Source organism: Nipponia nippon, unplaced genomic scaffold (genome assembly GCF_047370975.1).
Source record: "Nipponia nippon isolate SJK-2023a ecotype South Korea unplaced genomic scaffold, ASM4737097v1 scaffold_4, whole genome shotgun sequence".
NCBI lineage: Eukaryota > Metazoa > Chordata > Aves > Pelecaniformes > Threskiornithidae > Nipponia > Nipponia nippon.
The window spans coordinates 39612711-39640062 of record NW_028262358.1 but is presented as its reverse complement, the minus strand read 5'-3'; the positions used below and the strand labels follow the sequence as shown (position 1 = coordinate 39640062).

The 27352-nt window shown below is 45.1% G+C and overlaps 1 protein-coding gene across 1 annotated transcript; it reads left to right on the top strand.

The window, feature by feature from the left end:
* Positions 1 to 1124: 1124 nt before the first annotated feature.
* On the top strand, positions 1125 to 17064 carry DESI2 (desumoylating isopeptidase 2). The gene is made up of 5 exons (XM_087776482.1): positions 1125 to 1613; positions 8659 to 8731; positions 10600 to 10693; positions 11425 to 11566; positions 13455 to 17064. Exons 1-5 carry the CDS (start codon positions 1575 to 1577, stop codon positions 13686 to 13688), a joined length of 582 nt encoding a protein of 193 aa, XP_087632608.1. The 5' UTR covers positions 1125 to 1574; the 3' UTR covers positions 13689 to 17064.
* Positions 17065 to 27352: the final 10288 nt, after the last annotated feature.

Sequence of the window (27352 nt, the reverse complement as noted above, 5' to 3'; positions counted from 1 at the left end):
AACCAAAGATCACTCCCCAAAATAGGAAACAAACTGGTGCTTTTTTAACTGTCTGCATCAGCTGTGCTGTAGTACTGGAGGGACGGAGCTGTTCTGCATGCAAAACGGGGCCAGGGGTACAGAGATCAGCAGCCAAGAGGAGTTTTAGCTGGGAAAGAGGGGCTAAACATCCAACATCTGAACACCTGCAGCCAGAAGTGATAGTGGAAGGCAGCATCCCCCGGGTGGCACATCCCCCTTCCCGCAGCATCTTCACCTCAAGGGTGCATCCACAGCCCGTTGTGAACTGCACCTTTTTTAAAGTGCTATAAACAGGCAGTAGTTGTCTTTATAAAATTTGATCTGCTGGAAGAGAAAAAGCATCTTTTCTCCTGTTGATGCTTTTACCAACTGGAATTTTGTTTTGCTCTTGCTTGACAAGGTTATATATAAGGCTACCTTACCACCAGATTATGTGACAAGGTTACTATTGAAGGTGTTTGCAGCCTTAGAAGTGGCCGTGCATTCACCAGTGTCCACGTGTGGGTCGTCTGCAAGTCCAAAAGGCTCAAACGTTACTTCTGTAAAGCTAGCTCCAGCTCCCGTTCGCCACTGGAGAGACGTGAAATGGCGGCGCTGGGGGACGCTCCCCACCCGGCCCGCACACAGACCTCCTGCCGCTGCAACTAAGCGCCTTAACCTACGTGTGCGTTATGGCCGACACCGCAGCCCAGGGCAGCCTGACGCAGCCCGGCGGCGCGTAAGCGCGGCGGCGCCTGCCCCGCCGCGGGTGCGGCTCTGCCCGGGCCCGGCCCCGGCCTGGGCCTAGTGCCCGCCCCGCGGGCCTCAGCCGCCGGCTGGGCAGCCCGCAGCGGGACTGCCGGCACCGCACCCACCCGGACGGGACGGCAAAAGCCACGGCGCAGCGCCCGCCCCACGGCCACGCGAGCCGGGCCCCGTCCCACGCAGCGGCCGCCTGCGCCGGTGCGGGCTGGGCCGGTGCGGGCCGGGCCGGGCCGGGCCGGGGGCGGCCCCCACGGCCGCCGGGGCGCGGCGCTTGGCAGGCCGGGAGCCGTAGTCCCCCGCGCCGCGCAGCGCGCCGGGAGCTGTAGTCCCCGCCGTCCCGCTCCTCGCGGGCGATGGGGGCGGGCTCCAGCGGCTCCATTTTGCGCCCGTCGGAGGGGCTGCCCGGCCGGACCCCGGCCCCGGCGGCAGGCAGGGCGCCGGCCGCTGCCTGCGCCTCTCCCCCGTCCGCGCCCTGACCGCCTCGCCTCCTCCCTCCCTTTCCTCCTCTGCTCTCCTCTCCCCTCCCGCCGGCACCGCCATCGCCACCGGGGTGGGGCCCGCGCCCGTTCCCCCCCGCGCCGCCCGGCCCCCGCCGCCGGCCGCGGGCTGAGCGCCTCTCCCGGGGGCGAGGCCCCGTCCCTCCGCGGCGGCGCCTCCATGGTGCCCGCCGCCCCCCCCCGCCCCGCAGCAACAGGCAGGACGAGGAGGAAGCGGCCCCCGGGGGTCCCCAGCGCCCCGCCGCCGGCCTGAGCGGCGCCGCCGCAGCGGGAGCGACCGAGCGGGCGGGGGGCGCCCGCGGGCCGCCGGCGATGGCGAACCAGCTGGTGATCCTCAACGTCTACGACATGGTGAGCGCCCGGCCCGGGGCCGCTGGAGGCGGCGCGGCCCCGCACCTCTGGCGGCGGGCGCGGGCGGGGGCGCCGGCCCCCTCCCGGGAGGGCCGCGGGGGCCTGCGGCGCGGAGCGTCCTGCGGGTGGCGGGGCCCGGGGGCGGCGGGGAAACTTTTCCTGCCCTTCCCCTGCCCGTCCCCGCCGGAGCTGGCTCCGGGGTCTCCCGCCGTGGCGGCGGCGGCGGCGCGGGAGGAATGGCGAACCGGGGGCGGGGTGCGATGACTCGGGAGGCCCGTCAGTTTCTGCTGCTCCCCTCTGGCCTGCAGCAAAAGTTTGCTGTGGCGGCGGGCCCGGTCTTTCAGCGCCGGGGCGAGCCGGTCCCTGTCGCAGGGGAAACTTCCCCTGCCGTGAATGAGTAGCGAGGCGTGCGTGTCCCCGAGAGCGCTCCTTCTCTGGCACTGCCCCCGGGCTCAGCAGGGGGGTGGCCCTAACCTTCCTGCTCCCGAAAACCGCAACAGTGGCCGATATTCCAGCGGGATGCTAGCTGGGGATAACCACCGCCTCTGTAGGGATGAGAGCCTTTTAGCACTGTGCCAGTAACGTTTCTTTTCTAGACCAGAATTTTTGAACGGTTTTGGTATGGCTGCAACTTGGTAGAAATAAGGGAATTGCTCCAGCTCGATTTGCAGTCCCGTGAGTTTACCTTCTGGGTAATCTTTCTGTGACACCTGCAGCAACTGTTGTGTTGTCTTAGGTTCAGCTGGAAGCTGCTCAAACGCCATGGTGACAAATGAGGTGTTAGTACCTGCATAGAACAGGAGGTGCAGATAAGTAATATTAAGAAAATATTATCCGTTAATGCGTTTCAACCGCTGGGAATGAGAACAAGTAGCATTAGTTCTCTGACCGTGTTTTGAGTCCACTGATAGTGGGACAGTAAGACTGACAGCTAGCTTCAGGTAACATCGTTTGCATTGCTTAGCTTATTTTGGATAGGTTTTCCTACCACCACAATTTTAAAGTGAATTTCTGGTGTGTTAAAAGGGTGAAGGTGTGTAAGTGTAGAATCAGTGACTGCTGGCAGAGAGAAAATGCAGCTTGTTTGCTGGGGAATACTCAGGCTCTACTGCTAGAATATTTAATAGCAATCAATAGGGAGCTATCTGGCTTGAAATTAAAATTATATATGAGATTATATGAACTAGCCTGATTCTTGTCATTATTTTCTTTCACCCTAATACTTACTCTAGAAATCAATGTCCCTGTCAAAGGATTTCCCCCCCACCCCTGTGTCTGAGTTCTGTCTCCAGCAAATATAACCTGTTACTTCTACTTTGCTTTTCCTTCATTGTAGAGAATGAGGGGAGACTGGAGACAGGAGCAGTCTATCCACTGTGATTTTTCGGGGGTGGGAGGTGGGGGGGGTCTTTGCTCAGCTGGTTGAGCTCATACATGATCCTGATATGACAAAAAGTCAGTGTGCCTTTTTTATACTAGACCTAAGGAGGGAAGGATGCTCTGTCGCATGCATACGTATGACTTTTCTCTGGACTACAATTCAAAAATACACATTGGAGAAGCTCTTTTAGCATGAAAAGAGATAGTTAATATATGTAAAACCATAAATATTTGTAGAGAGAAAGAGGTGGGACTCCAGTTTCAGAACTCTTACATAAGGTAGTATCTTTGACTTCAAGGCTTGACGCAATTCTGACTCGCTAGGATGGAAGACTCAGTGTTCTCACGAAGATTTGCTTAGCTGTGCTAAGTGTCGCCTGGGCCCAGTTCACAGGCAGGCTGTGAAAACCTAACAGAATGGGCTGTCTCCTCTGTAAGTGCCTGCCTGGAAAGTAATGCCGCGGCCTCTGTGAGAAACTTCATTCTCGCTGTGATGATAGCATTGGTGGGGTGTGACTTCAGCATGCCTTTTCTTTTTCTCTTGTGATAGTAGACTCTTTCATTCACATGGTTCTCCTTCATCTCTTACTCCTGAGATTTCTTTGCTGCAACCCATATCCTCCTTTCTTTTTCCTCCAGAGTTGAATTGCTGTGATCAGTTTCACTCCCGCCGTCCTAGGAAGGCTGACTGACAGTTGACAGGAGGGAAGGGAGAAAAAAGCAACAGGAAGGTTGTGCTCATAAAAACTAGCGTCGTACTTTTCCTTAGGACGTGCTGGGGACTGATGGTTGTCCTGTTGCGATTAGTGGGGCTCTGCCTACATCAAGAAGTAGCACAGTCTCTAAGGCCACCATCTGTGGAAGGAACTTACTCTCCAAAAGAAGCAAGCAAGCACATTTATTTGCAGATGTTTCATCACGTGTAGGGGTGGCTTTTTGTGTGTTGGTCTGCAGTTGTGGTATTTGTTGAAGCTGTACATCGCCACAAATTATACACAGCTTAAGCTGACACCACTAAGCAAAATATTTCTATATCCTACTTCAGCTCTGTTTGCTGTTTTGTAACAATGTCTACATTATTTGACCATTAGAGAAACAGATTTCCTTTAAACTGGGAAGAAAAACTGAGGGTCCCACAGTGTCTGAAAGACACTGTCAATATAAATCCTCCCTCGAACTCTTTCGCTAAACAATATCTCAGTCCATTTTAAACCTGTTTGAAGCAGGAGCTTAAACTAAAGCCTCACTTTCATGTTGCATAGCAGTTACATTACCGCATGTAGACAGCCTGCTGAAATCAATGATACTGCGCTGTTTGGGGGCACTAAGAGCGGGGGCGGGAAGGGAAGAGCCCTTCATGACGGCTATTCTGAGGTTCTGTTTATTCATCAAATCCTGCCAACTGTGTGTTGAGGCACTAGCAGGTTTACTGTTTGCTTCTGACGTTCCGTGTCACTTGGAGGTGGGTTTGGGGTTTTTTGTAGTTTAGGTTTGGGATCAGGGTTTTTGTTTGTCTTTTGGAACAAGAGACCACTGTTAGTCACCTGGTTGACAGAATCAGCACTGCTATAATTGCAGCAGTCGTATGAACAGCTCTATTTTAGCCTGAGTGCTAACTGTAGCTTCATTTCCCAGACCGCTGCTTAGGTGTGCAGGGGAATATTAGGTGACCTTGCTACTGTTGAAACTCCTCACAGCACTGAGTCGGTTGGTTTTGCAGCATATACCCTTCTACTGTCCTTCGCGCTTGAAAAAGCGAAAATCTTTGATAAAACCGAAGGGCGAGGAGGGGGTGTGTGTTGTACAAGAAAGCGGACTTTCAAGTACTGGTAACTTTATGGAGGGAGGGAAGCTTAAGGGCATATTTATGTGCTGCAGTTCATGCCTTTGAAAATCTTATATGATCATTAAAAGGGTAGGGTGAAGACTTTGATATATTGTGTTTTGAGAACTGGAGTACTTTATAGTTTCATTTAAACTAACTGCTATTTTTAGGAGTCAAGCTTTTTTTGTGCCCAAAGTAGCATCCTGTTTTTTTCCCCTTGTCAAATAAGGCTATAACAATCTAAAGTATTAACATAAATGAAAGCTCTGAAGAAAGTAATGAAGATATTTTTGAAGCACTGGGATTAGTGTTTTTCTTTCATTTCAGTGACATGACTTTATTGTGCACACAGAAAAATACTTCTCTAATATTTTCGTTCTGGTAGTTGCATTAAACATGAATTCCTGTTTTACAAGACTGACTTATTGCAAAATATTGAGGATATGGGATTGTGCTGCTTCTATACATTCTACTATGGCAAAATTCATATCAGGCTAAATGAAGGGAATCCAGTTTGTGTAATGAAAGCAAGGATGTAGCTTTTGGGATCAGTTTGGGATTCCAGAACTTACGGCATGTTACTGAAGCAGCGAGCTATATATATATATATATATGTCACTTAATTTACAATCTTTACTTTCTAAGTCGTATGTAATTGTTTCAGCTGTAGCCAAATTCAGTGTACTTTAAGCTGCATTTGTCCTGCATTTCTTTCTTCAGTGAGATAAGGCATTTTGTTCAATGAGAAAATGTGACCAACCTTCCAATAGCTGATCTAGATTAAGTAATAATTAGATATAATTACTGTTCCTAGGGGGAAAGTAATTCTGCCTTATTGAAATTCTTTTATCTTCAATTAACCTACTCTGTTCTTACTGGAAATATTAAGTGAAGTGCCGGCTTGCTTTAGGCACTTCTTCCAAAGCTGCTAACATTTGTTTAATTTGCCACCACTGCTCAGTTTTTGTAGTCTAGTGAGCCCTGTGTATTTAGGTGGCCCCAGTAGGAAGGAGTGCCATACCTGAATAGCACTGACTTGCCGAACACCTTGTTAGAGCAGCTTTCCACACCGGTCGTCTGCTTCTGTATGGATCGATGAAGAGGGCTGGTGACCCGCTTTTCTGTCCTCTCCCTATACCTTGCATTAGGTTTCACAGGGTTGCGGGAGGGGAGGAGCGTGAATAATTTTTCTCTTTTTCTGCCTAGTGTCAAACTAGGCTTTATTACTTCCACTGCTTATGGGACATCTTGTGTTACTTTTGTTCCATTTTCAGACAGCAGCGATAACCTTGCCTGGCATTGACAGGTCTGATCTGTATGTGATGTGTAGATTATTTGAAACTCAGAGGCCGGACCCAGAGCTTTCTGGCAGAATGAGTGTCCAGGAGAGGAAAGGCTAGAGCACCAAGGACCCTGTCTAGCTCGGTTCTGGATTAGGTTCATTTGGATACAGCTTCTCATTAGGCAAACATACTCTCTTCCTGCTCTGACAAACTGTCTGTTGAATGTGCCTACGATTTTGACTATAAATATAAATCTAAAACTATTTTGAAGTGGTCAGCTGGTAAAGTGTGGGATAGAACTGGCTTCAGAACTGAAAGAGGTTTATGTTTAAGTTGCTCTTCCATTTTCCTGGGGGCTTTGATTTCACTTTAATGAACAGAATTCATTTTTTTATGCTCACAAACCTGTGAAGTTAGTCGGGTAGTCTTAACGTAATTCTCCTTCCTTCCCCTCTTCTTGTTTTCTCCCTGTAGTATGTCTTTCTATACAGACTAAATCTAACCCAGTATATTTCTGGATGTGGCTTGATCTGAAAAGTCTGGACTAGGTCTGCTCTTTTCTGGGGAGAGGAAGGAAAGAACTTTAAATAGACCTTTAAATAGGTGTTGATTTAGTACATTCATCCATACCCTGCTAGCTAACATTGCAATGCATTAACAAAGCCAGAAATTAAAGCAAAGTGTAAAGTTCAGTCTTAAGCAAAATTTATCCACAGACCTCAATGATCCTTAGCTTTAAGTAAATATAAGGAGCAAAATCTGTCTTCTGTTAATTCATGTCAACAAAATTTCCCACAACTGGCTTGTTTAAAGAAGAGAACATCAAATCCTCAGCATCTCGTTATCCAGATAGTCATTTGCGTCCTGTGTCTGCTAGCACAATTGTGAATTTTCAGCTGGAAAAGTGATGTGCTGATGTTTGGCAACTGCTAGTAATTGAATATGAGGGACCATTTATTTTAGGTTTGATGATACTTAGAATAAGGATGACTGTAAAAGCCCAATACATACATATCTAGTGCCTGAAAATTTGTAACTTTTGGCCTGACTTGCTCTTTTTGCCATTTAACTTGTTTTGATTTTCATAAATAGCTTCTCAGCCCAAAGTTTAGTATATCGTTTTTATTGGGAGAAAACGTCTTTCAGAAATGCACATTATACGCCATAATGTTTCTAATGGCCCTGTAAATTATGTACTAAGGCCATCTAGCTTAACAAAGCGTGACACCTGTAACCTTTTACATTTTTATCATCGGTTGTGCTGTTTTAATAGTGACTTCACATCAGAAAGCACTTATTATGTCAACAGGTTGTGTAAAGAAGATAGATTCTTTTTCTTCCTGTTTGCTAAACAAATATTCACTTGCTGGGGGTCCTACCTCAGTCTCTATCCTGCCTGCCACCTGACTTTTTGAAGTCTGCTTTGTAGAAGCTCGCAGGGGTGCCCTTTGGGACCAGATGACCTGGGAGGAAAAATCCTGCTACTGCAGTAACTGACAAAATAATGTTTTCCTTGTATTTTTGAGATGTTTTTCTTGCTAGACAATTTCAGTTTTAAGGACACAGCTGAGGCTTTTTTTTTTTTTTTTTTTTCTCTCCAGCCTTTGTTTGAGGTTCCTTTTTAAATTATGTGAAAATTTTTACTGCTTGGACACTGACATTTTGAGGGTGGTGACGTAGCCAAGGAAAGACAGTAATTTTGAGGTTTTCCCTTTCCAGAACTCTGTGCATCTTTAAGGTCTTGAGGGTAATAGCTCCTGATAGGCACTGGCTGCTGCTTTTGAAAAAGAAAAGAGAAAGCACTAAGGGAAGGGTTTTTTCTTTCCCTTCCCCCCCCCTTTTTTTTTTTTAATTATCACTTCCTGGTTTCCTTTTGAAATGCAGCTATTATCTGTTGGCTACAATAGAAGTGATATATTGGAAAGAGGTGTTAGACCTATGCAGAAGACTTACGCCTGATGTACGGAGACACGTACATCAGGAGTCTGGAGAGAGCTTAGTCTCTTGTATGGTGACCACCAGTTGAGTATTCAAAGACAAAATATACTAAGGTAATTTCAGTCCATCTTGCATATCTCTGAGTGTGTCTTGTGCTCATCTGGTCATAAGCAAGAGTGTGGTCATTGCTATAAGTGACAGCTGGGGTATGTATATTACAGTCCTACATTCTGATGTTATTTAAAAAAAAAAAAAAAGTGTTCCTACAAAATTACTGCTGTTGACTCTAGAATGTATTCCACCTAACGGAAAACTTTACAAGCTGTAACTTGTTGACAAATCGAAAGTTGATCTGGATTTCTCCCAGATATGGTCTCCTTGGTTGACTGACATTGACAGCACTAAAACACTGGAGTAGAAGCTAATGGAATTAATTCACTGTGTACAGTTGGTGAATTTTATCCACCTGTTCTCTTCCCTTAAAATGGGTTGTGCAGTTTCACTTTGTGGTAGGGTTTTATGCTTTTGATGTGGGGGACAAATACGTGTCAGCCTGCTATCAGAAGACAAATCTGTACTGGAAACTAACTAGAGTCTTTTTTTTCTTCTTTCCTTTTAGTATTGGATGAATGAATATACTTCTTCCCTTGGAATTGGAGTGTTCCATTCAGGTATAGAGGTGTATGGCCGAGGTATGTACAAGAAAAACATAACTTAGTCTCTGTTCTGGTAATGCTGTTATTTAAACATTTCAGGTAGTGAGGGAAGTCTGGCTCCTGAAACCTGTTCATGAGTTTTCTCTTAAAGTTCTCATCTCTTCTGCCTCTGGACAAACCCTTGCATATGAATAATCTGGTAGTCATCTTGCATTCTCATATAAAGCTATGCAACTATGAAAAAGTGTGCAATCTATTCAGCTAGGCACAGAAAACTTTATTTTAGGTTTTTAAATACCTGTTGTTAAAACAAATGTATGCTTCGTGTAAGCATGGCTGAATCATGTTTCCTCGGTATTCTGCCAGCACTTAGTGCAGGGAGTTAATTTTTAACTACAGAAACAATAGTGTGTTGCAGACAGGCACCTAAAAGTGCATGATGCTCAGGAAAAACTGTCTATCCCTTATTGGTAGGTTGGTTTGTTTTAAAGAGACAGTTTCTTTAAAAGGCATCTCATGCATACTGTTTACAAAAGATACACTTGTGATAAATGCAGCAACACATACTGATTTTGCTAAACGGGTTGTACTTTGGGGGTGCAGCTTCCTGATCTGTTCAGGCCACTTTGAATCCCCATTGCTGCCAGATGGTGTTTCTGAGCGTGCTGTAGCACAGGCTCAGGTCTGAGGTGTTACTGCCTAGCAGTATGATGATGCTCTGAGGTGATGGTGTTGCTAAAAGTAGGCCATTTAAAGAAGAAAAATCTACCTCACTTCTTTTTTCAGAATGTGTTTGGAGGCGAGGGAAGCGGCAAAAGGTGTGGCGTGCGATCCAAAGACCACATTGCGCAAAGTTATCTTAAACTATAAATGTTTCGGCTACTATAATGGTCACATTGTAACTGGGTTTGCAAGTGTTACCAAAGCAACTAACTGACAAAATACAATGCTTATTGTTAAAACTTCTTTGCATTTCTTTTAATCCAGACGAGAAAGACCTGACCTTTAATAGTGCTGTGCCTGAAACCCAGTTCTTGAGTTGTGCCGAATACATGTGCCTCCCTTCCCGTTCAGATTGTAACAGCTTTCTCATAGAGCGGGTCATACCGCCTGCTAGAACAATGACTTGCATTTTTCAAAGTACATCAAACTTTATTTATTAACCTGTTGTAAAAAAGATTATCCACAAAACTGAATGCTAGACTTGGATGATGTGTTAGGAGTTTTGAGGAAAGGAAGCGTGAAGTCATGCTTAAAGCTTTTTATTGCGCTCTGGGTGTGGCATGCTGTGTTATCGTACAGACACAGAAGGAAGCTAAAGCACACCATGATATTTTCATGTACTCTAAGTGCTTATGCCAACAGATGCTACGTGCAGGCTTCAGATGCATGCACTGGTTTACTTTCTTGTTATAGTAAAGAACTTGGGACAGCTGTACTCTTGCAAATCAAGAAATTAAAAAAACCTATTAGGCCACTACTTGCTGCCACACTTACAGCTGTGGTGCGCACTGAATAGAAGTGCCGTCAGACCTTTGAGGATCCCTAACCTGTAAATATGTAAGTGGACTTTTAAAGACAAGCACGTATGAAGAACATTGGCAGGATTTACAATTTAACTTGTAAATCCTCGCTTGTACAATGAAAACAATATATAATTACTGTAAAGTTATTCAAGTTAAACCTGTACATTGATCTAAGAAATTTCCTGTCGGTTTTTACTTAGGTCGACTAGTAACTAACAAAACTATTCATTTTCAGCTCCTTGTATTTGTTACCTATGTAAATAAGATGTCTGGTTTCTAGCTTTAGATCCTTGTGATGCGATCTTCCAGTCAGCGAGGTCTGCTGTTCTCTACTGTCGCCATATGCTGTTTTTGTTAAATCTGAGCTTTGTCTTTCAGAATTTGCCTATGGTGGTCATCCATACCCTTTTTCTGGAATATTTGAAATTTCACCAGGAAATGCTTCTGAGCTAGGAGAAACATTTAAATTTAAGTAAGAAAGATACCTATTTTCTTGCTTTTGAGAAGGCATATTAAAAAGACAACTCGTTGCATTTATTTTTGAGGACAGATGTTTTGAATGATACTACAGGATACTACAGGACTTTCTGAGAAATTAGTGTGTTGTGTTTACTTAAAAATGAAAGATCGATGGAGGTGATGAGACAGTGAAGTGTCTACAGCGAAGAACATTATTTTTAGCATACCATTACATTCCTTAAATGCATACAATTATGTGGACCTGTGGCTAGCTTTTGTTATTCATACAGTATATACAAAGGGGTAACTTTTTCAAGGTAGTGAAATTTTTATTCAAAGAAAAAACTGAAAAATGTTGCTCTTCAACGTTGCCCCATGTCTCTTTTCCACTTTCTCAGTGTGATTGCCTTGACCCTTCCCTGCATTACAAACTCTTATCTGTTCTCAGCTGTCTCTTACAAACAATATCCTTTGGAGATGAGGGGAAAATTGCATCTAGTGTTTGTCAGAGTTAAGTTGCAAAGAACTTAAGTGAGCTACAGGTGAACGATCAGCAAGGAAATAATCTCTCATGATAAAGATGAAAGTGGTGCTGTAAAATGGAATAGAAAGAATCTGTATTATTCTAGGAGGGCAGAAGATCTCACCACCCACAGTGGGGTGATTTTTGAGCAGTGTATGAACAGTAATCCACCTATATCATGGAAGCCTGATCACCTTCTACTCTCTCTGTTTCTCTTCTAGAGAGGCTGTGGTTCTAGGCAGTACTGACTTTATGGAAGATGACATAGAAAAAATAGTAGAAGAGCTTGGAAAAGAATTCAAAGGAAATGCTTATCACCTAATGCACAAAAACTGCAATCACTTTTCTTCAGCTTTATCTGAGGTAAACAAACAAACATGAAGGTCTATAGAAATGTGCTTCCCAGGTGGCTACAGTGTCATCTCCTTCCTGTCCTTTGGAATGTTTTGCCTAATTTCCAACTTCATATCTCTGTTACATTGGGCAAATGTCACTGTTTTTCAGGTTTCATTTGTGCTTATGTCCAAAGCACGACATTTTGCTGCCAATAATGCTAAATTTTGTTGTCATACATAGTTTGTGTTCAAGCAGGGTTGCATTCCTAATTGAGAGACTTAATAAATAAAGTATTAACAGGATTTCAAAATCATTTCAGATGCTTCAGAGATCGCTACTGAAGATAGAACCATGTGTTATTTTTATCAGTATTTCCCCACAGAGCCATCACACTGAAAATAACTTTTAAAGTTACGACCTATTGTTAAAGAGTAACAAAGGCATTGAAGTTTCACAGACAACGTTCATCTGCTTGAGAGGCTTTTGTCAAGTTATTGCTCTGCCAGCACCTGCGTCCTGGTCATGTAGATACCTGAGTGGTCATGCGAAGTATCCCACTGTGGAGTTGAATGGGCTTTGCTTCTTCCCCTCAGCTTTATTTTGACATGATCAGTTCACCAATATGATTGAATGCCTGATCACTCACATGTGCATCAACACAAGAGAAAGGGTCAGGAACAAGTAACCCAGGACGAAGAGGGGAATGGCAATTGTGTTTTTTATCGGCAGTTAGCAATCTGTGCTTGTCAGAATTTATTCTAATGTTTCATTGAAGCACGCCAAAAAAGGGATGGCTATTTTTTCTGTGGTGAACTTTCATAAAATTTAAGTCTTCTTTTTTTCAAAATAGTTAATGGCACACTTATTGTATAGCCTGTGTTTTGTGTAGACTGTTTGATCTTCCAGTGGTACTGGAAGATTTTATTGAGATGATGATTCACGTGCAACACTGGGACAAATAAGTAGAGTGAGACACTGACAAAGCTGCGGTTGGTATGAAATCTGGCCTATATGGCCAGGTTTTTGCCATACTCTTCAACCGCATGGTCGTGTTGTTTCTATTTTATGTCTTGTCCTATTTAGTGTGCAGATTGGCTATAAAAACAGGGATATAATTACAAGTTAAATGCTGCTCAATTACAGCAGAGTAATGCTCCTATGAGCTATCATTTTCTCCAGATTTGCACTGGAGTAAGTAATACCAGGAGTGAATATGGAGGTAGTTAAGTAAAATAACTCACTCCTTGAGTAGTGATGACAAAACCATTTAATGACTGATGTACAGTAAAACCAAGTATTTAATGCAGCTTTATATATTTTTGGGGAGTTGAAACCAGCTTTGCATTGTATAGCTTCTCTTGTTCTAGTGAACCGAAGTGTGTGTGCTTGGCCTGTGTGCTGTTAAGACAGTGATGTCTCGTGCAAAGTCATCAGAGGCCGTCACAGTAAATAGTCTCAGCTCTATGTGTAACTCCACGTAACTAGTATTGACACTCTCTTTTTGACGGCTTGATTTCAGGGTGCTTTTTTGTAATAGTGAGATTTCTCCTGCAATTTCTTTCTGAGGAATTAGCGGTGAATAGAAAGCATACCTTAACTCATTTCTGTGCCTTTTATGGAAGTTATTCAGAAAGAGTGAGGTGATTCGGCTTTTCAGGACTCCTCAAAAAAGTGTAGAACCATGTGTCGAACTCTCACAGTGGGAAAACAAGTCTCCTTGTGTGACTTAGGATGCTGCTTTTACTCATGGAGAAAGTTGTCTTAGCGCAGCTAACTTGAATGCTTCTTGACTGGCGTTTGTGACATGTAAATCGTAAGGCTGCTGCAGCCTTTGCTTTTTATTTACAGTACTGTAGTTTTGTTACTGCTGAATCCAGAAGACAAATTAATCCTTTCTTTTCCCTTCCCCGCCTAGATTCTGTGTGGAAAAGAGATTCCACGATGGGTGAATCGCCTTGCCTACTTCAGCTCTTGTATACCATTTCTCCAGAGCTGTCTGCCGAAGGAGTGGCTAACTCCTGCAGCCCTCCAGTCTAGCGTTAGCCAGGAGCTACACGATGAGCTGGAGGAAGCTGAGGATGCAGCAGCATCAGCTTCCTTGGCAAGCTCAGCATCTGGGTCTAGAACTGGACGCCACACCAAATTATAAGTCCTCCTCCAAAGTAACAAATGGTTTGAAATACTTCAGTTCAATCTCTCCAGCAATTGACTTCCTGACAGAACGTGAGAGCTGACTCTAGAACATTGTTTTTATATGCAAAAAAGGCTCTCATCGACCCCTGTTTCAGCTCAGGATTATTTATGTAGTGAAAAGAATTGCTGGGAGAAAAGGGAAGGATTTTGTGTGAAGCCACCCTTTTCATTTTCACCTGTTTGGTAGACCTGGGTTAAACTTAACATCTTGTATAAAGCAGAACTTAAATTATTTGTTTACAGTATTGTGTACTGCTGTTTACAAGTCCTGTAAGGACTCCTGCCATCATGGAAGAAGAGAGAATTTGAGTTTGATTTAACTGTTGGTATAACTCAAAAGCAGTGGTATGATGCCCTGGATGAACTCTCCCCTTTGTTTTCAAGATTTAAGGCAGGTGAACATTCAATTTCTGAGAAATGCCAGAAACTGCTGAATAATATATATGTGAACAGGGTACTGTGCACTTAAAGTGGCTGATGTAAACAGGTAGATTCCAGGATGTAGGGAGACTGGTTTTGTCTAAGATCCTTTACTGAAGTATGACCTCTACATTAATGAAACTGTGGATTTTTGCACATATGAAGGGAAATTTCTGTCTCATTACACTGCACATCGGTCCCTTTTGTTTTGTTTTAACTCAGCCATGTAGTTTGCATCCTATGTTCTGTCTGTATTTACAGTCTACTTCAACCAGGATTTAGACATGTGAATATCATGTTAGAAGCATCAACAAATTTTTCACTGTTTGCTTTACTTGATTTCAAACTTCTATATAAAAGTTAGTACTTGTATTCTTTTTTTGTTTCATATAGTTCGGAATGGTGTAATACAAGCCATTTATCGTTGGGGAATGGCCTTGCTTTCTGCTGCTGATTTTGCTTCATTTGAGTTTGTAAACATTTATGTCCTTTTTTTTGAGCTATAAATTACTGCCCAGTTGTGCATATCTGCACAAATTATAGAGAAATCCTAATTTATTTTCCCACAGTCTCTGTCTGTGGCATTAACTTTCTTGTCAGATGTAATGAAGAAAAACCTGAAAATTGCTTATGCACCTGCGTGTTTACACAGCAGAACCCACTAATCTGCACACATAATTATATCTGGAGGTAAGAGAGATTATTTTCTAAAACACAGAAGTATGTTTGCTGGTAGATTATAATTAGAGCTAAATTATAATTAGTGATCAGAATATATAATGGAATGCCTTATTCTTGTTCACTTACCAAGAGAATTAATGGTTCTTCCGGTCATTAGTGTAAATTAGTGAGGTTCTCTTGTGCACATAAGGATACAGTAGCACAAACATGAGGGAGGTGAGCTTGTGTATTTTGAAAGACTTGCTGCCTTAAACTAACAAAAAACATACCATCCGTAAACTGATCAGCTCACAAAGAAGTGTGCATTACTAGAAGTATAAATGATTCTTACAAGCTTTATTTTCAGTCTGTTGCTGGGTTTAGTTTCTCCATTAAGTGAAATACTGACTCTACAGTTTCTGCTGTTTAAAAGGAAAAAAATCCTCTTGGGAGGCAAGAATGCTTCATGTTACAAATGCTCCTAGCCATGGGTAGTTGGTGCCATTGAACCCTACAGGAAGGTGCAGTAGGCTGTATGGTAGTAAGAATTCTTATGATTGCCAACTCCGACTCATGTTAGAAGAGAGCGGAAGTTCTTCTGCTAGCAGTTGGGTTGAATCCTTTGTCAGACAGTCTTTCAGTTTTCAGTCATCTTTTGTGATGCAGTGTAGGTACAGAGAGAGAGACACTCAGTTCTGGGGGGAAAAAATCAAGTGAGACTCCTTCTGGAAAGAGTGGGATAATAGTAGAAGTCTCTTTAACTGTAGTTTGGTACATGTTTGAATACTCTCTTCTAATACTCTCTTCTGGGAAACGCTTAAAACTGACAAGTCTACCACTAACTACGTTCTCTTTGGTCTCCAGAAGCTGGACATACTGACTGTCCCTGTTGAGTGCTTTTTCACTTGAATCTCTGAATTTGAGTTCTCCTTTTTTTTCCTGTAGTGAAAATGAATATGGTGGTCTCCAGTCAACTCTCAAGCATTACAGAACTAAATCTCACGCTACTTACAGCTAAGACAACAGGCCACAGACAGGTTATTTTGTCTCTGCTGTGCAGCTGTGGTAGTAATGTGACTAAGTCTCTTGGCCAAGGCAGGTCCTTTATTTCAGCTCAGGGTTGAGGCCACTGATCTAGCAATGTACTGTAGCTTTTCCTAGGTTTTAGGAAAAATAAATAGAATGAATTTTCATTGCTACCTAACTTTTATGTACCAAAATCAGCTTTTTAGGCTTCTGATGTATCCAGAGCACTAGGTCACAAATCTCTACACCTTCATTAACACACACAACTACAGCATGTACAATGCAAGAACGTGACAGATCACAGCACAGTTTTTATTTAGAAGTAAAACTAAGACTATTTTTTATAAAGCAGACTGGAAAGTTTGTAACAAAACCATTCGTTTTATCGGTAGCTGTACAGCTGGAAATACTGTCTTATGCTCCATTTTTTGTGTTTGTTTTTGTTTCAAAACCATCCATTTGTAAGTCCTGTGAGGAAACTGACACCTGAACCCTGAAGGCTGTTGGGTATTGTATCAAGGCAAGCGGTACTGTAACTTCAGTCGCGTGCTGTGAACTCAGCCTCCACTGGATGCCTCCAAGAAGTCACCCTGCCAGTGGTTACTCCGATTTGTTAGCAATAGAGCAAGTTACCTTTCACCAGCATTACTGCCAAGCAGGGATTACTTTAGTCTACTAATGACCACACTGTGCTAGGACTAGAACACTCCAAAATGCTGTGAGAAAGCTGGACACCTGTGGAGTCTTTTCCATCAAAATGGGTAGAAAAATATCACTCCTTCAGGGTTCTGCTCTGTTTACTTTCTCATTCTTGTTTAATTTTCTGTAAGATAGTACTTTTGATACGTATTATATTCTTTAACTCAAAGTAATTTTATTTAAATGCCATTTTCTGTTCAGCAAGCCAAAAAAATCCAATGTACTGTCAGTGTGCACCAGTAACTTCAGAGTCGCTTGGTAAAAACATAGTTGCATTACTTCTAAAATTTGCAATGCAATTCTGATCACTATTGATACATGATAATTTTCACTGTTGGAACTTGGTTACAAGCTGAATATTCACTGATGCATTTTTTGTAAACTTGTATTCAAGTTTACTGTACTACATAGTATTTGTATAAAATTCAAAGAATTTTGACTTTTGTTACCTGTACATGGCAACAAGTTGTCTAGCATCTTAAACTTAAATCCATCAGTTTATTAAAAATACTTTTTATAAAAAAAGACAGTTGGCTGCGTGTGTTATTCCCCTGGTACCTACAGCTTGTTTTGTCAGTGCCACCCAAGCTGATCTTTGGTTTTGAAAGAGACGCTTTCAAAGGACAGTAAAATTATCCAAGGGTTTCCTATAGTTAAGCTATAGGCTATATTCTGACATGGGCATCAGGAGCTGCAGTTTGGTTTGTCTGAGGCATTATTAAGAGCCACTAGTTTTTAATAGACTAAATTCAAAATGTTTTCAGATTTGGTCTGCTAACTACAGCTACTGGGGTATAAAACACTTAGGCTGTGCCTGGTATATGTTGCAGATATTATGTGCCATATTCTACAAACTTGCTCAAAAGCCCAGATCTGTAGGCTGGATTTGCACCAGACTGAGCAGCCACGAGGCGCGTGGGGTCTGTAATGCCTGCGCCTTGCCAGTTCCTCTGAGCAGAGCAGAAGGACCGAGACTATGGTAAAGTACCAGCGGCAACACCAGCCGAAGCCACTGCTACCTGTGCTGTGCCTGCTGCTGCAGCGGCAGTGCTGCTGGTGCCACGGCCCAGACTGGAGAAACTCCCCAGGCTGTTTAATTAAAAAGTTGCCAAGCTCCTTCCCTGTCAGGGCAGTTCAGCAGCTAGGTTGCAGCCTGACTGCCTGCGCAGTTCTGTGGGGTGGGGGCACCTCTGCTCAAAGCAGTGGTTGCTCTGGTCAGCAGAACTGGCAGCTCCTTGCAGCCACACTGGCCGTGGGGTGCCATGGGGCAGCTGCACGGTGAGCCAGCCGGCAAAGTGAGTTCCCCAAACATCCCAAGGTCAGGCACAGAGCTGGCAGCAGCCCCTGAGGGTGGGCTCTGCCAGCACCCGGTGGTGCCGGCTCTGGGCTTTGCAAAACACGGATGGGTGCACGTCTTTTAACAGGATAGATGCTTCTCTGCACGTTCAGGGCACTGGTAAATTGGAGCGCTGTCCTGTAGCTGCCAAAGCTGGTGCTGCCCTGCCCCTCTCACCTCCCAGCTGGCAAGGGGATGTGTTTTGCGATTCTGTGCATGCTGAGCCCGCCATCTCCGTGTGCACTGCTGATGAAGATTGGCTAGGACATGACATGCTGGAGAAGCTGCTAAGATACAGGTGTGTTTCCTTTTCCAACTGCTGCTGGACCCTAATCACTAGCAAAGCTGGAAGGGAGTGTGAAGAACTTGTAACCTATTGAAAGGAAACTTGGCAACTTTGACAGGGTTCATCAGTTTAAAACTGAATTCCAGATAAATTCACTTGTGGCATCTGATGGCCAAGAGTGCCTATCCACTTCTAGGAAGGTGATCAATACACAAAAAATATATATTGCATTGTCTGTTAATGGGTGAGTAGCTGAGTTTAACTGAACTGTTCTTGAAGAAAATAGAAATGTTTCAAATGAAATTTCATTTTCTAAAACAGTTTCTACAGACATGCATGGTTTATGTTGCAAATTTGTCATCAGAACGGCTTCTCAATAGGCAATAGCATCTCAATAGCTTTTTTTTATGACTAAAGGCACCTTAGTCATACCATTTCCCCAAAATAAATGTTTTCTTTTACAGTGCTTCATGTAATGCAATGAAAACGGTTATTGGACGGTTCCTGACTTTCTCTGCTACCCCTTGGTTTGATCTAAATCAGATCATAAAAAAACCTTCAACAAACTTTTCAATGTAACAACTTGTGAGGGAAGCCCATGGCATTGCTTTGAGAAAGCAGCTGTACTCCACCAGCAACTCTCACTCCTGCTGGACTAGAGCAGGAATCCTGTATTTTTCACACAGTCTGGTCCACTAAAATTAGTATATTGCAAACTAAACCAGGATCTAGCCATAAAGAAACGCAAGATTCCTGCACTGGTGCAGTTTTAGCTTGCTTTGGGGATGGTAGAAGGCTACACATATCTATGGGTCTCCTTAGAGAGGGATGTTATTCACACCAGACCAGCTCTCCATCCCTGTCCGTCTCTGAGCAGCAGCCCAGGACAAGCAGAGCTAAGGCAGCGCCTACCCTTCTGCAGGTGGAAGATGGGTGGCCAGCAATTCTCACATTCTTTTCAAAGTGGTGTGCCAATCCTGTAATCCTCAAAGCGGAAAGCCTGCTGCACTTGCCGATTACCTGCTGTGCTGCTTCTAGCCCGTGTGGTTGTGTGAAAGGAGAGAAATCGCTGTTAGTGTCCTCTGAATGAAGCCAACAAAGGTGAGAGAGAGGGGCTTCACGTGTGCCCCATGGGGGCTCTTCAAACTAAGCTCATGGGAGCCTTTTTTTTACCTCCTTATCTCCTTTCACCTTTACACAGCCTGAAACAAGGTGCCCAAATACTGGACTTCAAGAAGCCACGACTGTGTTGCTGAACCGTTCCTGCGAGGGCTCACCATAGCTTGGGAAGAGGGTTAGGAAGGGGTTCAAGCCATCTCAGATGAGGAAAGCCTTTCCTCCAGCCGTCATGCTGGCCTCATCTGCCCCAGGCGACTGCAGGGCAGCAGCGTTGGGGGTTCAAACACACCTTTTGTGTGTTTTGGGTCCGGTCCCAGCGTGGCTGCTGGCAGGGCCCATACAGGTCTTCCTTTACAGTGAGATAAATGACATTAATTGGATACCCCCCCCCCCCCCAAACAGGGCACAGGCAAGTTTTTATTGGGCTCTAGCAAAATGTGGCCAACCTCCACAGCCAGCAAGGGATGGGGGGAAGGAGGAGACCCTCTGTTCCCAGTGCACGCCTGAGTGACACGGCAAATGTGGTTTCAGCTGGCTCCCTCACATTTCCCAGGTCTGAACAGTCATTACTGTTAGCTCAAGTAAAGCCAGGGCTTTCCTCCTAGAATAAGAATAAAGCCCCGTTAAACCCACCTAATGACAACACAAATCATGTCGAACAGAAAATGGCTTGTGTTCCCTACTCGGGCTTCTGAGGCTTGCGGGTTTTGTTCTGGTTTTCCCATTCCTAATGTGCCTGTGGGAAACGCTGCCTCCCCCCAGCTCTCCCCTGCAAGCACACAATAGCTGCTTGTTTTCCGCCTGGAAGGAATTGCTGAGCCTTTAAATAGCTGGAATTGAGTTTATTTTTCTTCTGTACTTCAGCTCATTCATTACCCCAGTCATAGCATCCTAAAAGTGAGGATTTCCAAGCGCACTGGAAAATTTCCCTCCTTTTTTTTTTTTCCCCCCAAAAGGTGCTCTGCATCTTCAATTTTGTGCACCAGCCCTGTGTTAGAGTCACAAACTAATCCTGCAGTGAAGTGTCAGCTTCCAACAAATTAATTCACATGCCATTAAGCAAATATGATCTGAGTAGTGAGGACTAGCAAGAGCTGATGCTAATGTAGCCGGCTCAAACACAACTGTAAAGGTCAATTATTTTTTATGTCACACTTGGAAAGTTTAGTAAAAGCACTGAACGAGAACCGACGATAGTCGGGGTGACCAGCTGAGCAGAGGCTGCTTGGGCTGGCTCTTACCTCCAGCACTCTGGAGTCGAGGGCAGAGAAATGCCTCAGGGAGTTCCCCAGTTTTTGAGGATATTCTCACCTCTGCAATTTCTTTCTTTAAGCTGCTTTGCCCTTTTCAGGAGCCTTATGGCTTCTGTGCACATCAAGAGGTTTAAAGGAAGGATGGCCTCCATGGCCAGGGCCTCTGCCTCTGCCCCAGAGCTCCTTGCACAAATGCTCCTCCAGTGAAACGGCCACGCCGTGGCGCGCACACAGGGATACCATGCTCGCCCCATGCTTTCGGAGAGTACAGATGAGTGTGTGGGGGGAACCTGCAATGCAGCCTTCAGAGAGGTAAGCACCCTCTAGCACCTCTCCAGGTTGCACTGAGCTTCAAAGGTGTAATGGTTGGTGCTAATATTGCTGAAATTGTCTTTGAATATGGAAGAAAAGGCTTTTATACTAAATATATTGACGTAATTACTTATTGATAATACATTAATACTGCAGAATTAAACCAAGTGCAAACAGGAATCTGTTCAGAGCTAGACTACGCACCTTCCCAGTCCTAGCCTGTGGCATAACCTATATGTAGCCCATCCAGAGCAATCAGCTCCTCAGAGTCATCTTTTTCTCCCTCACTCTGTCCTCTACAGATGTTCAACTTCCTAAATGGTCTCTGAGGACCTGCCTTTTACCTGCAGACCAGGTAACCCTATAGGTCATAAAACTCTTCCCTGACTGTGTCATGAGCTAATCTATACTTCTTCCTTATCTTCTGGGGAGGTTTACTGAGAATGTCTTGAAGTAGCAGCAACCTCCCAGAAACGGGCTCTTGTTTAATGTCCACCAGTGGTGACTTTTGCAGCCTATACCTGGTAGCCTGGAAAAAGTTCGATTCTGTCCCTCCTTGCAGACTCCAAGGTGACTTTCTGCTATCCTTCCGAACCAGCTGTTGCCTTTAAGCTGTGTCTGCAAGCTGGAGGAAAGTGCTGAAGTAGGTTACTTTTCAGCTGATCACCTTCATAAATTTTAATCTTTCGTTTTTAAAGGAAAAAAACCCACCCTAAAAAGTGCACTTCTAGTGACTGTCAGCTTGATTTTGAGAAGCTAGTCTTTGAGAAACATTAGAAACTCCCTAACAGCTCTTCTAGTTTTTCAACTGTGGAAGCCTGTGCTGATGACATCATCCTTCCATGATGACCTCAGAGTAAGGAAACCTTTGCCCTCCCATCTGAGCAGCCCACAAAAGCTCTCTCGGTGCTCCTTTCCCAAGAGCAACTTGCTTTTGGGACAAGAGCCACAGGGACAGACTGTCGGCAAGGTTAAACCTCTGCCATTGGGGTGCTGCAGTGGGTGCAGAGCGTGCCCCGCGAGGGGACCCGAGACAGTGCTGCGCCGTGCCATGCCACTCAGACAAGCAGGACAGACTGTCGCAGACCCAGCAAGAGATTTCAAGGGCTCCATCTCGGTCCCCCCCTTGCCATAGCATCACCTTACTCCCACTTCAGAAGAAGCCCCCGACACAATTGTTCTAGCGCTAAGTGACCTTTCAGCATGCGGGAGGGCTGCCCCTCAGACCTAAGGGCTAAAGCTGCTATTAAATTTAAATCCGTGTTTTTAAGTAACACACTCCATGCTGGCGCCTGCAGTGTTTGAAGAAATGCAACCAAAAGCTGCAGCTGAGCCTGGGTCAGACAAGTCTCCTCTCTCTACCCAAACGCACAGACAAAACCTCTAGTTATGGAAGAGCATGATGTGGGTTTGTGGCTCCTTAAGACACACCACCTGCCTTGGGAGGGAGACAGATGTAGGGAGGCTTGAAAAAGCCCAGCCATCGCTCCCCTCTGTGATCCCTGGTGCCAGCGTCCCACCCACAGGGCGATGCTGTGACAGAAACACTAGGCACAAGCACTCCTGGAGTCTTCTCCAGCGGCTCTGTCCCTCCCCACCAGGGTAAGGCCACAGGAGGGAAAGGTCCGTCCTGGCACTGTCCTCATCGTCCAGGCAGTGGGCAGGGGAGCTAACACCCCGCTCTCTCCCACTTCCCTGGCAGCAGGCATAGGAACTGCCTGCCTTCAGGGGGGCTCCCCTTCAGTTCTGTGCTGTGAGACTGATAAGCAAGCCTGAAAAATAACAAAGCTGGGCTCTAAAACTGAACAGGGAATGAAATGCTGTCCCACCACACTGCGCAGTGAGCCTGGCTCCTGTAACACAGTCCCATCCATGCAGGGGATGGGTGGGCTGGGCTGGGCTGGGCTGGATAAGGCTCTACTGCAGGTTTTAGTATAGGGACGTGCTTAAGGCACTCAGTCAATAACCTGGTTCACTTGGACAAGCAGCAAAGAAATAAATAGCCTGGCTTTTATACTTTATGTAGAAAAGTAAGGGCTTTTCTAATGTTTGCATAACACAATATTCCCATTTAAACAAAAAGCCGGGGTTCTGCTCGCCTTGCCATGCTTATATGAGGCTTGGAACAAAAGTAAAGGTGGAAACTGCTTTTTCTGTGGTAAACTGCTGGCTGTGGGGACCAAACAGCCCTGCTGCCATGGGGCTGAAGGACAGACTCAAGTCACTCCTACATCCTGCGAGCACAGGGACCAGGCTCAGGAGGATGCAGACACGCTTCTCTCTGCTGGCTGGAAGAGCTCTCCTTCAAGGCTAGTTTAAGTCCAAAAAGTGCCCAGAGAAAGAGCGTCTCATCAATGCCCAGTTGCTGAAAGCTCAAGCTCTAATTAAAAAAAATGTTGCCTGGTGCCAGGCACCAAGTATCCCGATACAAGTCTTGATTATGGAAATGCTACAAGTCATCCAAACATGGCCGGTCCCAAGCAAGCATCTGCCCTGCACTGCCACGTTTTGTGCCAGAGTAGCAGTGCCTGGACACCTTGGGCGTCACCCCCACGAGAGAGCACCTCTCTGCTCCCTCTTCTTGCCGATCCCTTCAAGGTTTGTGGCTGGAAAAGAGCACTTTCCAGGCAGGACGGATTCAGTGAGGACACAGCACAGGCACAGACTGATGCTAATGCTGCTTGTACAGCTTCGGACTTCAAAGTTGGCCTCAAAAGGCACAATGGTGTGTTTGCACCTAAGTGTCCTTTAGCCATTTAAAGACAAGTAGGTAACACAACCTTAACCACAAATCCTCCCATCTCTGCTGGGGTCTGGGACTGCCACAGCGGTGGGAGAGGGGGTGAAGACATCTCGAGACCCTTCCTCCCCCTGCCCTCCTCCCCCAGCTGCAGGACAAGCTGCCCAGAGAGGCAGGATGAGGCGGGATGAGGAGGACAGGCGGCAGCCGGGAGAGGCACTGCACTTGGGCTGCTGCTGGTGGAACAAGTTGAAGCCTTTGGGCCTGGGCTTGCCACCTCATGGCAATGAGCAATGCATGTGTATGTGCAAATAAGAGAGGAGTCCAGTGGCACGGGCTGGGGAAGGACAAGCAGGTCATCGGTCGTCTTTCCTGTACGTGCTGCAAGTCGTTTCTTGGTTTCCATGGAAACCGGCTGCTGCAGAATGATGCTATGAAAACGACTTCTAAGATTAAAGCTAAAAGATTTGCTTTGCTCTAACGAGAGTAGAAGAACTTATCACTGTATTGCCCTGCATGTGGTGTAAAAACAGTTTCAGAGAAGTTGCAGGTACCCCCGAGACAACCTGCTGGCAGCGAGCTCTGCATCACCTGCCCCACCTGCATCACCTGCTGTCGCTGGCAGCTGGCGCAGCCACAAACCCCAGGCAGGAGAGAGGAGGAAGAGGAAGAGGAGGAAGGAGCAGGGACCACGAGGTCCCATTACCTCCTTGCAGGTGGGCACAGCTCACACCAGTACAAGAGGCAGCACTACTGCCATCCCTGAGTGCTGAAATCTATTGTTTGCCCTGCAAAAGCCAAGCCAGCAGAAGCAGCAGCAATGTATGATTGTGCGGCGAGATCTCCAAGAGGCTGCAAGGAGACTGTGCTGCAGCACCTGGAGTGGAGAGGGTAAAGGCAGCAATGGCGGGTTAGAGACAAGTGCAGTTACTGAGAGACTGCCTGTCCCTCTCACCCAAATACTGAACAGGTGACACTTTATTCAGTATCTGCTTTCATATTTGACAGGGCCACTGAGTGGTGAAAAATCATTCTTGTACGAAGACGAAGTTTGGATAGGCCAACTCTTATGTGAGTTGCTCTCAGAAATATATGTATAATTGAATAAACCAAAGCCATGCCTCACAGAGAAGCTCTGTAGCAACAAAGCGAGCCAGTCTTTGATAGAATAATTGGCAGGAAAACATGCAAAACTTAAAAAGCTTAACTCTCCCTACATATTATTAATTACTCAATCAAGTTTCATTTGGAAAGAGTCCACGAAAATATAAACAGGCATTTAGCCTTACAAGAGAAATGCCACAGCCCAGGTTAGGTTAATTAACCAGCCTGCGGTTAATGCTCAGAACTGGTGATGTGAAGACAAGCTGTGCCCACCACCACAACAGCGACTCGCACCTCCTGTGAAGGGCGGCAGAACAGACGTGAGGACTGTGCCCTGTGCCTGTTCAACTTAATGCAGTGCTAGCACCTGCAGGTAATCACTATAGTGGAAGAACAGCCTTCCTAACGGATAATAATTAGGCAAATCAGAGAAAACATCTGGAAACAGATGCTAGCAGGGTGGAATTCATTTTTAGCATGAATTTTCATGTTTCTAGAAGTTGCTCCAACACTTTCCAAAAATGTGGTCAAGAATACAGAAATGCTGAAGGCAGCCAAATCAGACATCAAATATTTTTGTTCAAGTCCTGCAAATATGACAGCTGATCATGGCGCTAACAAACAAGTGTTCATTATTGAAAAGTTCCCATGTTCCTTGGTGCAGTGAAAGCTACATGATCTTGGAAGCTTCCCGTGAATATTTTTCTGCATCTCTGCTGTGAAATCCACTCGAAATGACTATACCGGATTACCCATGACCCTGTTTCTGGAGAGACTCCCACAGCAAGGCTCTACAAAACTTGAGGATGTAAAATTAGAAATCCTGGGAGCAATTCGTGCTCTGCTGGGGAGTGTTTCATCTCCTTATGCACTGTTAAAGCACTGTTATGCAGGCCTCCGGAATATAAACACTAATTACTGTAGCCATGTAACTGAAGTCATAAAGAACTTTACAGTACCACTAATAAGCAATTAGATGCTAAATTAAGAATCAGAACGTGATGGTCTATAGTCCATCAAAGGAGGAACAAAGCCCCTCAGAAGACAGATATGGTATTTTATGGAAGAAACATGTAGCTCAGAAGCCTAACTGTGGCATTTGAAGATACACAGCGTGAACAGACACATGGTATTGCCAATGATTTGATTTTAAATGTATGCTTAGCCTATCAATAAAGTGATTAATTATCTGAAAAGAACATAATGGTCACTCCATAGATGAGGACAGCAAAAGAAGAATACATTATATGACGTATAAGGCAGTGATTACATGTACAGAGAGGGGAACTGTGGCTTGGGTTCTTCGGACTCAAGCTGCTGGACAGTCAGGACACGATTTAGTTGCCTACACACTGGCATTGAGTGCCTCTTGGTTTAGCCAGCCAAACATAAGGTACTTTTCCAGCTGATTTATTATCGTCATGGGAGTAACGAAACTCACATATGTGAAAGGAACTTGTTTGGCATGGACAGGATTTGCAGGATTGAGCAAGCTCTCCATCATGTAGCCTTTCCCAGATCTCCTTCTGAACTTTCCTCCCAGCTCATGTCAGAAGAGGCTCAGATGCTCTTTGGAGCGTTGCCAGGGAAGGCAGAGGCTGATGTGAGGGAATCAGCTTTCCAGCCTACTACCTTTCTTCCCGGATGAGCAATTTGTCTCAAAGGACTCCACCTCCTCAGAAACCCTCTCACCCACATGGGAGGCGTTCCCTGAGAGAACAGCTCAGTCACTCTCCTGATGAGCTTGCAAAGTGCATGGCTCCATGCTCCAGCTCATCCAGCCATGGCTTAGCACTCAGGAGCTGTTAGGAAAAACATAGCACCAGGGTGCTATCTAAATGGTTAGGGCCAGAACAGAATCAGGAGATGGGTCCCATAGTAAATAAAGGTCTTGGACAGCAATCAGAGAAGACAGGTTTTGCATCAAACCAAGGATTTAGGGAGGAAGCTTGGTCAGAAGTTAAGCTGATGTTGAAAAGACAAGGAAGGAGCCTGGACAGAAGACAAGAGGGACTCAAGGAAACCCTAAAGGAAAGGATACCTGCCTTGTAAGGACCCACTGAGTAGAGGATAGATTGTTTTCAAAATCTTTATTCTGTCTTACAATGTAGTTTAGAGAGTTGTGTTGTCAGACTTAATTGCTTTTCTATTCTAATAAAACAGCCTTGGACAGCCATGTGAGGAAAAGCAGAGAATAGCAGGGCAAGGTCAGCTCAGCCTGCTGGCTGACTCATCCCAGCGCAGGCAGCAATACTGGCTGCTCAGGGATGCGAGCCCGTACATTCTTCTTTCTTTGCTGTCAAAGCCTCTAGTTGCCCCTGAGACAGTCAAACCCTCAGATCAGGATACAAACACTCATGTCTGACTCCCAGATTGTTCAGCTGGTCTTTCTTACCTCTGTTCAGCCAAACACATTGACTTTCAAACCAATTTTCAGTCTAGAATTTGCTTCACCCACAGTCCCTATGGGAGTGGAGAGTGAGTTTCAAAACTGGTTCCCAGTGCTCCTTTTCAATAGCAGCACACAAAGTACAGGAAAATCACCCATCAGCCTTGTAAAGAGTATCTTGTGCAACTCGTTAACTGAAAATTGTCCGAGACACTGACAAATCCAATTTGATCACACAGTGATAACTGAACTCTATCCTGAATCGCAATAGCAGGG

Coding starts and splice junctions, on each gene's coding strand:
- DESI2 (XM_087776482.1), top strand. CDS start 1,575: ATGGCGAACCAGCTGGTGATCCTCAACGTCTACGACATG. Junction 1,614..8,658: donor TCCTCAACGTCTACGACATG/GTGAGCGCCCGG, acceptor CTTTCCTTTTAG/TATTGGATGAATGAATATAC. Junction 11,567..13,454: donor TTTCTTCAGCTTTATCTGAG/GTAAACAAACAA, acceptor TTCCCCGCCTAG/ATTCTGTGTGGAAAAGAGAT.